Raw genomic sequence first — 14,168 nt, 5'->3', positions numbered from 1 at the left:
CGGCTCTGGAGCTGCATGTGACTCTTTCAAGAACTGCTTCGTGACGTTTTTTAAGGACCGCCGTATATTCACGTGCATTGCGACTCTTGAAATATTGAGTTTTTTACCGAATTCGAAAAAAATGTATCTTGTTATTTTGGTTGTCGACCCCTGGTGATGGTTGTTTTCACAGATGTCCAACTGGACATCTGTGAAAAAGAGCTTCATAGTTCACCGGGTTTCTCCACGATAAGTAAAGATTTTGTTTAAACCATACTTCACCACACTGATCAAATATATTTTGTGAAGGATGGGGTACACTCCAGAACCAGTTCAGATGTCGCTCCTGACTGGTGGCGTTAGCCATGGCTGGGAATCACATTGGGATCACCGGGCTCATAGCACAGCGCGTGCTACCTGCTGCACCACCGTTCTACCCTCACCGAGTTTTTTTTTCTGATGAAAGAGTTTTATAGCTAATCGGATTCCTCCAGTATGAAAAAACAATCTGATTCTTGCCACATACAAAAGACTGATGTAATGGAATTGGCCAAACAAGCCAATCCAGCACTGTCCTGAAAAGAAGTCTTGATGTTTGTTCTGGAAGGAGTGATTGTGTTGCACATGACAAACTGAAGTTAAGGTTGCTTGGGTGTGTCGCTGACCACCCCCCAACCTCCACCCCCCCCCCCCTTGTAGGTCAAGCTGGTCTTAATAAGCCCTCGCTAACAGCACTTGCCCCAATAGCCTGCTGAAGGCTACATGGGGGATCTTTGTCTTCGTTGTGCCGCATGCCTTGTATCACGTCAGCTTTGTTATGCACGTACGTGTTGCGTCTGTTGTGACCTTTTGTTGTGTTAAGTGCGTGCGTAATGGTGCGTATGTGCGCTCGTGTGTGTACATACGTGCGCTGTGTTGTGCCTGTGAGATGTACTTCATCTTTTCTATCGGCGCTGGACAGCGGAAGGCGTGGGAGGTTTGGTGGCGCCCCTCGGCGGAGTTTGAGTGGTGCCCAGCAGGGGGCAGCAGTTGATCAGCTGGAGTCGAGCGTTTTAACAATTTTTTCGTACCAATTAATGCCCAATGAGCTACGTAGCTCTCTTTTTCAAAAGTGACTTGGCCAAAAATGATAGCTCAACCAAAGTGGCTTATCACGTAGAAATGTATCGCAGCCATATACTCTGAAACGCATGTTGGGAGATTTCTGATCACTTATGAAAGGCAAAAAAACCTGTCAAGTCGTTGGCTGTGATTTGAGTGCAAATATTTTTCTGTACAGGTGTAACCGTCATGGCAGTCCCCCTGCCATCAAAATCCATCATCGTGATACGTGACTTCAAATCGAAATACCTCATCATCGCATCACCTAACTCCCATCAGAATACTTCACTCGCCACCACATCGCCTAATTTACCATCGCATCATGATACCCGACGTACCATCACATCACCTCCCTCATCATCGCATCAATATCACATCAATCCACATCACCTCCCTCGCCACAACATTACCGCACCCTTCCCGCTTCTCACCAGGATTTGTTATTCACGAATATCCACTTAGAAAATGATGTAAAGATGTGTATTGCAACAAACTGCATGGCTAGACTTATTGTTAATTCCACATTGCCAGGGCGGGGCCTAGTCTCACCATACAAACAGCCACTGTTTGCTACAAATTTGTACAAATTGTCTATGACAGGCCAAGTCTAACCGCGACCTGGATTTAAGCTCGCAACCTTGCAATTGTAAGTTGAGCCCTGTAACAGCTGAGATGTATCACAGTGCAAACAAAAAAAAATCAATCGATAATGGCAGACCTAAAAAAGAATTAACGACCGTAGTTGTTTGAGACGATTGTTAGGTAACGAGCGGCAGATATCTGGGACGTTTCCGGAATACCCGTGAATGCCATTACACGCTAGCGGTGCGCCCGTAAAACTGATTAAATTAAACGCCGAAAATGTGCCTTGACAGCTTAAGCGACCGGGGCTAATTGGCGTGTGACCGTGTGGTCCACCCATGTCGTTAACGCCAGCCACAGAACTGCCGTGTCGCTCTCGCGCGCGCGTGCACAATGCGAGGCGTAATTTTCCCGACTGCCTTGTAAAACAGCCTGACGTTTAGGGCCACCGTTAATGCCCAAGAAAATCACGGCCCTAATTTGCAGTGGGGGCCGGCAAGCCCGTCGCGAGGCCCCATCCTGACGCATTGATTACCACGCGATTGCCGTCATTATTGCAGCGTTCGCCGTGTGGCCGTTCTGCCGGTGCAACCATCGGGGGGGGTGGGGGAGGGGTCACTGCCGCTGCGGTATTTTGTCCTCCGCCGTGCAAGCCACCGTGAAGACAAAACGCCACCGCTCGGAGATTTAGTCGGTGTGCAGATAAGTCAGCGATACTCCCCAGCCCACGCTCGGCTGTCTTACGTGTCAAATCAAAGTCCATAAGTGTTTGTCTATTCAAGGGGAGCGATGGGGGCCCGGAATCTGGTCTATAGATTCTTGACACCCTTGCAAAACGACATGTTGCATCTCGGGGGATTTTCCTGGTGAAATATTTTGAGAAATAAATAAAGAAAATACCCCCCCCCTTTTTTTTTTACCATCCACATTTCTACGCTTCTCATTACCGCAGCCGCTATTGGCTTCGGGTAATGTTTGAGTTGACTGATCACACTTTGGTGATGAGATGGTTAAAGCCTGCCAGCCAGATCCGACATTTAGTCACACCAGGTCGGCTAAAATAATAAATTTAAATCGATGCTTTTAAAATAATAAAAAACATGGTAAATAGAAATAAAAAAATGTACATTCTATATACTTTAAAGTACATTATTTATATAAGATAGCATTTATAATAGTTTGTTCTCCCCCCGCACCTCCATTTAGCACGGTAGGCTACGTACACAATACATTGTGTGCAATTTGTAACATTTAGTTTTCTCCGTCTGATAAAGACCGCTTGTGTCGCGATCGAAATGTCGTGGTTTTTTGCTTTTATTTGAAATTTATTTTTAATTTAATTTTAATTTAGATTTTCTGTCTGTGACTTTACCGAAAGAACTAAGAATATGAATATTACTCAATTTGTAGAGGATGTCCTAGAAAAGTGACAGTGGAGGGGCAGTGGTTTAATTCGGAGGTTAGGGGGACCGACAGACATGAATCCAGTTTGTCAGTACACCGCACACAGCATGCTTGGGAGGTTGAGGAGAGTTAGATGAGTGGGAAGAGGTAGGCAGAGGGTGAGGTCAAGGAGGATCTTGAAGGGAGGGCGGGGGGTGCTTTCTTGAACTTGGGAGCTGTCAAACCATTGAGCAGCATATGCATTCACAACTTTCCATTCATGAGTCAAGCGCTGTAACCATAATTACTCCATAAAATCACGACCATGTGAATGTGATTGGAGTTCTCAAACCAGATGGTCGCGAGGTCCGAATGAGAAGGGAGGGGGGGAGGTACATCATAATATTAACCATCAGCGTTAGATTGGATCGGAGAATCCATCTGGTGAAGCCACTCGATGGCATTTGGGGGTTACCAGATAGATTCCATTTGTACCTCCTGTGAAAGTATGTACTGGGCAGTGGTCAGTGATGTAAGTGAATTTTACTTAATTTACAGAGGAAATTCATCGACTCAGACTCGTGCAGCCCATAGACTCGCACAGAATCCCACAGACAGGGATATCCATAGACTTGCAAAGAGACCCACAGACTTGCACAGAATCCCATAAAACTTGCATAGACCTATACATTTAAAGACCCATAGTCTCACAAAATCCTCCAGACTTACACGTGTACCACAGACTTGCACAGTCTATTACTATACGACACAATGCTATGCGAGTGATGGATTGAACTCCACGGCATTCATCGCTCGGCTTGGCTCTTCTCAATTCCCCACGTGTGGAGGAGGTGGGCGTGCCTCCCGTGCACGTAATCCCGACGTGGTTAAGCGCTGTCCAGTGTCTTGGAGGCACGGGATAGCCAGGTGGCTCCTTCATTTTGGCTCTTCAATTAAGCGTCTCGTTAGGGACGTTGCAGGTCGCCCGCATATCTCGGGCACCGGCTGTCGATGTCTTAGGGACCCGCTGTAGGAATGCGGAACTTCTGCCACCGGGCCTCCAAGGCCACGGCGGGCAGGGACGTTTGGCGCCCCAACATTCGTCTTGAGCGGCGAGATGTTTTGACTTTTTTGCGACTGTTGCGCCTTTTTTATTGCGCTATCCGGCAGCAGCACTGATGGCGAGACCTAACATGAACGTGCGCGCAGCCATCGGAGGTGGCCAACCGCGTACCCCTGATAAATGCGTCGGTGCTTGTGGCGCTTAATAGCCTCGAGATAGCAGGGGAGGCTGGGCTCTGTTAATTGCTTGCGAGGGCGGCTGCCCGACGCGGACACCGCGAGGCATTCCGATGCGAGCGGCCGTTTCTGCAAAGACACACGCCTTGCAGACTCGGCACGGTATTAACAGGCTGGATAGATTTATTGAGTCTATTGAACAGAAACAACTGCCCATCGGACAGAAACCAAACTACTGACTGTTTTCAAGAATTTAGCAATTGTCCACACGCGGATAGTTAATAACACGTGTGGTTATGTTACGTGGCTTTTTGGATTATTGCAAAAAGACAATATTACATTAGTGTTAACAGTTGGCTCGTGGAATACGCTCGTTTGCGAATGTGTGGGTTTTGTTGTAATTGTAAGTTTTCGTTTAGTTAGAAAAATTCACGCCACATCAAACGGATTGATTTTTTTTGCAAATAAAATTAATTCACCTTGTCCAGCTTAATTTGAAGAATTACCCAAACACAAGAAATATTGGCCCATGCGAATGTGATTAAGGGAAGACATTGATTTCCTTTATTTGATTTATAGGCCTCGTTAGATGTGGCCACCTTCCCCTTTAAGCGCGAGCTAATACCACGTGAAACGGTTTTGAGTTAGTCCCGCCTAAGATGTCTCCTTAAACAAATTGAATTGCGCAAGCACTCATGATTGCCAAGGGGGGGGAGTCTTGCCCAGCTTGCGTGGCGTTGCAGGCGATATTTTTGTGGCAAGAGATTGCCCTCGGAAATGAAGTGGTACCTATTTTATCACCCTTAGAGGGGATGGTTATGGGGCTGATTCTACCTCCGATTCAAGCGAGCAGACAACCGCTAATGCGGGAAAGTCTCGCCGAGTCTCGAGACTTTCAGGAGGACCGTGGGATTCGACCGAGCGGCCTTGTTTATGCTTTGCTCAGTCGAGGATTTGTGCTTCCTCCATTCACTTTGTGATGAGATTTTGTCTCATTACACCCAAACCTACAATTGTCATTCTCAGGGCTGGTATTAAGGCAAATTCAATAGAAAACCACATTTAACGTGGTTGCTTTTTTGTTGGTACGGTCATTGGTGACCAGGCTGGAATCATCGACTCGTTAAAACTCGACAAAGCGGTTCAATCGGCGGCTGCTTGAAACCAACTCCCCTCACTGTTCAGAGCCAGCCACAGGTGCCGGCTTCGCACTCTGACCTCTGAAGCGGCCGACCACCTCAACGCTATTCTTAACTCGCCCACTTTTTTTTACCTGGGTGGACAGTTGACAGAGTTGGTCAAGGTGGGCTGGGTGTTGCCCGCACCGTGATCGGGACAGCCCGCGCGGTGAGTTGCCTGTCTGGTGGAACGCCGCACCATTTTCTCGGATCGTGGGTGCAGCTCGAACTGCCGCTATCCGTTATGCCAGGTTGGCTGCTTCTTGACAGTAGCACTGTAGAGCGATCTGCTGTGGGCGGGGCGCGCGCGCCCTCTCCTATTTCCGATGATTGTTAATGGTTTATTCTCTCTCCGTCGCGGCTTTAGAACCAATCCCTCATTGCTTTCACCCCCCCCCCTTCCAGCCTGGAAAGGGCACCGCTGTGGACGTGTACCGTTTTCGAGGCCGTTACGTGCTTTGCGGCGGAGATTTCGATTGATTTGATTTTGATGAATGCGTAATTTTCTCCTGTCTGTTTAACGCCACCGTGGTTGTTCAGGAAGCGGTGCGACGTGCATGAAAAACGCTTTCCCTTTGAAATGCTTTCGGTTTTATATCCGTGCTGGTAAACATTGGCACCCGGGCGTGATGTTGGCCGCCCACACCCCTTCGTGTGCTGTGCCGGCCTTTGTCAGTGCTGCTCGCTGAAAGCACTTTCCTCAACAGTCTGTTACGGCTATATGGGGCGTCTTTGTCTTGGTGCCCATTACCGCATGCTCGTCTGTAAGAGTAACAGCACGCTTGCATCTGTCTATACCTATTAGGGTTATCAATCTCGTTTTTATTGTGAAACATAATCGCATGCAAACAAATAATTAGCGGTTTACCGCACGTATCTAAATGTCTAACAAGACGAATGAAAGGTTCAGGCCTGTGCATGAGTGTCTTTGTTTGTGGGGAGCAGTAGTGCAACAGTTAGCACGGTGTGCTACCAAGACGGCTCCCCCAGTTCGATTGCCGATCACGGCCAACACCAGTGACGATTATCTGAACTGGCCCTCCTTTAGGTCAACTCGGCCTCAAATGAGTACCTGGTACAGTGTGTAAACATTGCGACTGGGGAGACAAAGATGGCTGGGTATGGTGTTGACCACCCACTCCCTCGTGCGCCTGTGCTGGCCTAAATAGGTGCTCGCTAACAGCACTTGCCCCAAATCTGTCCAGGCTATGTTGGGGATCTTTGTGTGAATCTACCACGCCGTGACTGGCGAGCCCTGCCGCTGGTGCACTCTGATGGCTGCCGCTGGCCAATTGCTTTGGAACGTGCGGTTCCAACATTCTACCTGCCTATAATATAGGTTTTTGGGTCAGATCGCGTTATTTATAAATGTGTCGTAACCCTCCACCACCCGACACGGCCAAACAGTAAAAAATGTCACGTTTTTCAAAGGACAAAATAATTCACTTCTTTAGCCCACCGGTGTGCTGAAGAGAGAATCGACAGCATTTTGAAATTTGAGTACGACGTTTCGCTGATTATTACAATCAGCTTCATCTTTGAAAAACGTGACACATTTTTTACTGTTTGGCCGTGTCGGGTGGTGGAGGGTTACGACACATTTATAAATAACGTGATCTGACCCAAAAACCTATATTATGAATAATATTGGTTGCAAAAGCCTACGTGTTAAATTCTACCTGCCATTGTCACTAACATTTAACTGTGTTCCATTATCGATTCATTGACTTTTGTAATCTATAATCGACTTTTGAAAACGATAAAAAATAAATCGATTTACAGGTCATTATGCATGAATGTTGTGCCTCAATGTGTAGTGGTTGACCGAGTAGGGGGCATAGCTGGTGCATCTGCTGCCAGTCCTTTCAGTCAGCCAATTCATGGCACCTGGGTCTGTTCCGTGACCTCCTGTCAGCGAGCCTTCGACACTTCAAGTGACCTCGGTGCATCTAGCCCTGGCACAAGGCGCCGTGGTGATGTCACCTTCACTTGGTGGAAAATGGCGGATATTGGTTAGGACACTGCAATGAATCCAGTGATCCAAGTCGGATTCCTGCTTACAGCCAAACATCGGTGATGAATATCTGAAGCGGTCTTTGGTCTCCTCTTGGTCAACTCAGCCTGAAACATCGGGCACTGTTTAAGACGGAGTTGTTGGTCAGCATTAACAGCACTTTCCCCAACAGTCTGTTAAAGGCTTTATGGGGGGAATAAGTTTATCTTTATTTTTTATAATTAACCTTCGTGAGAAGGCATGACCACCACCACACGAGCCTGAGCATTTGCGACGAGCCTGCGTTGGTGTGCCCTGACTGTGTGCCCGTGTCTTTCTGTTGTCCCCGCCCGTGTGCGTGCGTGCGTGCCCGCATGCGTTGCCAGGTTGGGAATGAAACGCACGGCCACGTGGGTGCCGACTTGGCTGCGCTGTGCTCGGAGGCCGCCCTGCAGGCGATCCGCAAGAAGATGGACGTCATCGACCTCGAGGATGAAACCATTGACGCCGAGATCATGAACTCGCTCGCCGTAACCATGGACGACTTCCGGGTACGTGCAAACCCTTCACCCGCCCCCCCCCCCATGGAGTTTCCACTTCTGCCGGCTTGCTGCTGCAGGTGTGAAGATGAGCACTGCCCATCTACATTCGTATCTAGCAGGGAGATGTTTATTGGGTTCAACGTGCACGTTTTCCATAATAAAGGTTTTTGGGTTAGATCGCGTAATGTTCATGCGTGGACTTTGTGGACGCCGCAGATCACCGTCAACCCTCACAACACTGTTTTTGCAGAGCTCCACGCAGGAAAACAAATCTGGCCATTTGTGGAAACAGTCGTGTCTCCATCACTTATGCGGAACCACTTTCCCACGGCCGTATGGGGAGCACCAGTTGTATTGCATTCTCTGTATTATGAGGCACGCTTTGTATTTTTAAGAAAAAGTCTTGGATGCATTATGTATGTTTGTGGAACTCCATTCGCGCACTGTACCTAGCCAACCATGCTAATCGGAGGTACGGGGGAAGGACAACAAACTAAACACAAAAATCGGTTCGAAGAAATGAGTTTTCACTTTTTATTTAGAAGTGTATTACTCCATTGGCTTTCCTAATATTGGAAGGAAGAACGTTTCGAATGGCCGCAGAAGCACATCTGATTGCGTGAGATGTTCGATAGTTAGCCAAAATCAGTTGCAAGGATGACCGGAGTTTGCGTGATGGTTTATGCACCTTGAGATCAGCCAAGGTATTTGCACAACTTGATTAACACCAGGCAGAAATCTGGGGTGAGTGATTTTCCGGAGCGGATTATAATCCAGTGAATACGGTATTTGTATCAATATAAGAATCCCTACAGAGAGGCAAACTTGCTCATGAATTGTAGTGAAATTTTGCTTTTTTAATTGTATTATAAAATTCGCTGGTGATAGGTCTACACAGATAGTTAATGTAATCGACGCTGACAATACGTATCGAAAAAATGGTAAGTTGGGGGGGGGGGACAGTCTTTCCATGGAGTGATCACAGTTGACTTCCCACAATCTGGTGCTCGCTTTATGACCCTGTAAATAGGATGATGGTGGTGATGGTCTTTGACTTGGATCCTTCCAAGTTTCACGCCGGGTTTCTCTGACGGCGGACCAGCCTGGTTATAAGTTGCGCGCAGCTCACTTTTTTTATATTGGTGTGATTGACGGAGTTTTTTTTATATCAAAGCAACATTTTAAATAACAAGCCTAAATTCAAACAAGAAATGCAGCCCAGGACAAATAAACGATTTCTCTGCACGTCTGTTACGTAGCCATTTCATTAGCTTTCCACCTTCACAGGGAAATTTTAATGAGATATCTGCCATAATTTTATTTCACATAAACGTGTTTGAATGTGTTTTGCTAACGCCAAAATAATTCTCAGGAAATGTGTTTCTGGGAATTTGGTGGTTTCTGATATTTATGCATAATGTTGTTTTGTGAGGAGAGGGGGTGTGAGGGGTTTTTAATTCTGTTTCTTAAGCATAAAAAAAAAAGTTTTTACATTTTGTACCATTGCAAGAAAAACGTCGAAGAATCACATTTACGACGTGGAGGCTGTTGGTGCGTGTTTGGCTGCCTGCGTTTTAATCTCTTTACGCAGTCAAATGTTTTGGCATCTGTGCTACTGGCATTGGCGTGTTATCTCCCGTGCCTGCCTCCAAACAGGAATCTGCATTTCATGAAAGATTCATTTCATTGTGCGAACATCTACACCTCCACAGCCCTTTGTCAATCCACTGCTGGATCAGGACTCTTCCCAAGCCCATGTGTGTGGCTCATGGTGGGGGGGCGGAGTTATTTGACCATACATAGCTACATGAAAGTGAGGAGCAAAGACACAGGAGTACAGTACAAACATGTTTCTGCACTACTGTCTGCTGCCCGCAATGTAGCCCAACAAGCCCGTAACACCTGCTATGCACGGTGGTCACCCATCCGAGTATTATGGAGTCTCATCCTTGCTTGGCTTGCGAGATCCGGCGAGATCGAGCACGAGTGGATATCCACTCGCCATGCACGCCGGTCAGAACTCTTGACTCGCCATCGTTACGCAAGTCCAAGTCTCGGTTATGGGTCGGCTCGGCCAATTGTCTCTCTATGGTCGATAAGATAGGTACCCCCGCAGAGCGGGAGGCAACAGCGCATCTCCCATTGAGAGGCCGCCTCCTGCCCTGGCATTGTGGATTATTGAGTCGCGGCTCGGTCGGGCGTTGAGCACGGAAATGAGCGCGACTCCCAATGCTTGTTGGAGCGTGGAGGCAGTTGGCATGAACTCATGCAGGTGCCCCCCAGTTAAGAGCAGTGCGCAATGTGATGCTGCCCCCTGCCTCTTATTGTCGCGCTCTGTTTCTCCGTGTCTCGGTGTGTCGCTGTGTTGTTTCTCTCTCTTTTTCTCTGTTCGTACGCCATCTCCCTTGTCTCTGTGCCTTTGTGCTTTGTGTGCTTTGCTCTCTGTGACTATATTCTATATCCCTGTGTTGAGCTGTCATTCTGCTTCTCTCTCTCAATGTCTGTCTGTCCGTGTCTCGCTATCGAGACGCTTGTCTTGAGGCTCCCTCTACCATTCCTTTCAATCTTCCCAAAATCCCCCCCCCCACGAAAACGATTCATTCAGTCGCCTCGGACACGTGTTCTTGATGTTTTATGTGCAATAAATACGCAACAAAATAAGCAGGAAAGCGCATGTATTACGTTCTGCGTGGCTGCATCGCCCCAAGGGCAGATGTTGCCACCGAGATAAAACGTTCCATCTGCTCATAGGTGGATAGTAAAGCCCTGATGAAGTTCGTTGCAAGAATGGGTCATCACTGTAATTTGAAAGTTATCTTTCAATGTTGCAAATTACCCCTCAACAACGACAGCTTGCAGACGCTTGTGGTTCAAAGGAAATTGTATTTGTCACCACCAAATGACAAAAATTTAAATTTTTATAAGGTGCTATGCGCAGGTGTTCATTTCCTTATTTGTTTATTTAGCAAATATTTAACATCCTGTTAGAAACATTAACACAAGGGGAGAAGGGGTGTGGGGAAAGCTTTTCTTATATTTCAAAGAAACGAGCACAGAATGATTAGAAGTAGAGGAGAAAGACAAACACGAGCTGCCGATCCCATGAAATAATGAGACTCCGGCTTGGAAGAAGAAGGAAACGAGCTGTTTAAAATTGGAATTGTAAAATGAGCCGGTGGATATGGTCACTGATAGCTTTCTTCCTGGGGTTGCAGTCGTTGGTGTATGCCATTCGTTTTACTTTAACATTGAACGCCGCGTGGTTTTGGCAGGAAACGTCACACGAGCTCCGGTCATCCTGGCAGCGGCGGCTTTTGGCTGGCCATCGGAATAAAAGACGGTCACCGCATCGCACACTTATGTGCTTATGCGGCCGTCTAGAATGCTCTTCCTTCTGATATTAGGAAGCCACTGGAGCTATACATTTTAAAATCTGGATTGAAAACTAATTTCTGTAGAATTGCTTCTTGTGTTCGTTTGTGGTCTTTCCCCGCCCCTCCGATTCGCACTGGCTACGTATGGTTCGAAAGATGCTCCTCATATGTACGTTATTTACAGGAGAGCTTTAGAGTTGGCGTTCTGCAGGCCAGCAACGGCCAGTGTTCGCGATCAATGAAAGTGGTAAATGCGGCCGGCTATTGCAAACCGCACGCTATTTACGTAAGTTACATCCGCGCAGTCGCACGTGGACGCTGACCCAGGTTCATGTTTGGCAGCGTTCTGCAACAAGTTTTGGTGCTTTCTTCGGGATCGCGACGTTCATGTATATAAAACAATAACGGTGTCGCAACCCGCTTGTTGGCACGCCGCTAAAAAATAAAAGATTATCCTCTGATGGATTAGACTGATTCCGCGATGTCATGCGCTAGTTCCTCTATCAGGCGATGGTGCACATTGGCCGCACGCCAAGTACTGCCCTCCTAGCGGGATGCTGCCGTGGCAGTGTGTGATGGTTATCACAATGGACTTGCGAGGTCGCCGGTTCTATGCCATCTCCCGGCACGGAAATTGAAACGGTGCCAATGTTTTAGATGGCTCCACCAGTGTCCCCCAGAAGTGTAAATGGGTGCACCACAGTTAGTCGACCGACACGAGGTCGCGTCTTGAGGGGTAACTTGTGGGTACTCTCACCTCTTCCAAGACGTCTGGCAAGCGTGGAAGAGTAGGCCAAATACGTTTCAGATGTAGAGAGGGGCTTTCGAGAGTTTCCTCTATTGGGAATATTGCTTTTGCCTTGTAGCGGAGTCTTCGCCTCTCTCGCAGCGCCCTTGCGCGGATAATACATTCAACACGGAAACCGCTTCGGCAAATTACGGCAAATGTGCTGGCAAGACTGCTGAGCGGCGTTATTCACCGTCCCATAATGGACTTGTCGGTAGAATTTGCCGACCTAAACGCAAGGAAGTTGTGCGGGAAGGGGCGCTGGACCGGACGGGTAAATGCCGCCGAGAACGATGATGGAGTTGGCACTGGCACACCACCTGCCGCCTCGCGCAATAACGCGTTCATTATTGCACGTTATTAATTATTCTCCGAGCCGTTAGAGCGCTGTCGCGGTGTTGTTGGGGTGCGCACGCACACGGGCACACACGCGGCGTGCACACTCGTGCACACACGCGGCGTGCACACTCGTGCACACACGCGGCGTGCACACTCGTGCACACACACTGGCCCCAGTGCTCACTTCTCTTGGGCTGTGTGCATTCGAATGGCGAGCGGGTTGTGTGGAATAACTTATTTGTGGTTGTAATGTATGCCCCCTTTGTCAATCTGCTGCTGGATGAAGGTCTCCCCCACTTCGTTTTCATTCGTGGAGGTTGTTTGACTGCACCTCCGATTAGCCCCACTCCTCCGATTAGCACGCTTGGCTACGTCCAGTGCGAAAGAAGTTCAATGTACATACATGACCGTGCTTCACCACGCTGATCAGTGGGCGTTGATGAAAGCCGTGTCAGGGGAGGGGGTGGGAGGTTTCAGAACCGATTTGCATATAACTCAACACTTATGTTAACCGTGGCCCGTTATCGAATAAGCTACACTAAAACTAGAATTTTTATTTTACCAGGTAAGGCCCAATGATCTATATAGCTCGTTTTCAGAAGAGAGGCGTGCAACGATACGTTGGCTATTTGATCAAAATAAATTCTCACGATACACTCATTGCTTTTGTGTTTTCAGAGTCGATTAGCCATCGTCAGCCAAATTCAATCCACTGCAGGATAGAGGCCTCCCCGTGCTGCTGCCATGACATGTGGTGCTGCGCTGCCACAATCCATCTCACTCTTGGGCATCTCATCGCTGCAACTCTGCAGCGGTCGTCTTCTCAGGCCTATATTCTCCTTTGGTGCGATTCTGTAACTAAGCCCCTTCCATCAGCCATCATCCTTTACGGCAGTGGATCTTAACCTTTACTGCAGCCGTGCGCATGCTTTTTGGTTTTCAATCGTATTTTTTTAAATAATGTTAATAAATACATAGGTTTGATGAAACAAAGTAGTTGTACTTACGTGCCCGTGCTTAATTTGTGTTTCGATGATTTATCTTATGAAAAAATCTGGCATGTTTCGCACCCTCAGAAAAAGGGTATCTCGCACCAGATTAAGAACCACTGCTTGATGGGGATGTATCCTGGCCAAGCCTCTTACTTCCCTCTTTAAACAAAGCACAGAGTGGACTTGCCCATGTACATTACCATTTCTGGCATTTCTTGCCCCCAAATGTCTTTTACGATGTGCTCGTTATTTGTCACTCACTGTTAGACTAAAATGTCGAGCTTGTGTGCACCTGCACCTAACGTTTTCATATTACATCGGCACTTTTTTATTTGTGTGTATTTCGTTTACGGCCGTTAAATACCCCGTTTGCGAGTTCTGCGATAGTCCTCAAGCACCCTGTACCCCTTCTCTACAATACTGTAACTTGTTTGTCTCGCTTTGGTTGCTGCTGTGCTCGCGCGTCACGGATCTCGCTTTTAAAATAGGTGGCCAACTGGCAGCTTTCCTTCACAATAATCAATCATTTATGATTTACTCGCATTAAACAATAAAGTAAAATTTAGGCTAATGCAGCGAACAAAACTGGACGAGATGAGAAGTAGTTGAAACTTGCAAACTGAAGGGTAAAGAAATGGCACAACAGAGCAATTCTTAAATTGCAACACCGTATTGCCAA

The 14,168-nt window shown here is 47.5% G+C and overlaps 1 protein-coding gene across 1 annotated transcript in view; it reads left to right on the top strand.

Annotated features, from left to right (window-relative positions):
• LOC144947716 (transitional endoplasmic reticulum ATPase) overlaps positions 1-14,168 on the top strand; it is a 71,477-nt gene that overhangs the window by 27,823 nt on the left and 29,486 nt on the right. The window contains exon 11 of the mRNA XM_078877028.1: positions 7,842-8,006. Coding sequence (XP_078733154.1) covers positions 7,842-8,006 — 165 coding nt within the window. The remainder of the gene's footprint in view (positions 1-7,841; positions 8,007-14,168) is intronic.

Source organism: Lampetra fluviatilis, chromosome 46, assembly GCF_964198595.1.
Source record: "Lampetra fluviatilis chromosome 46, kcLamFluv1.1, whole genome shotgun sequence".
NCBI lineage: Eukaryota > Metazoa > Chordata > Hyperoartia > Petromyzontiformes > Petromyzontidae > Lampetra > Lampetra fluviatilis.
Note: the sequence above shows the minus strand (reverse complement) of the source record. Positions and strands in the feature narration are given on the sequence as shown.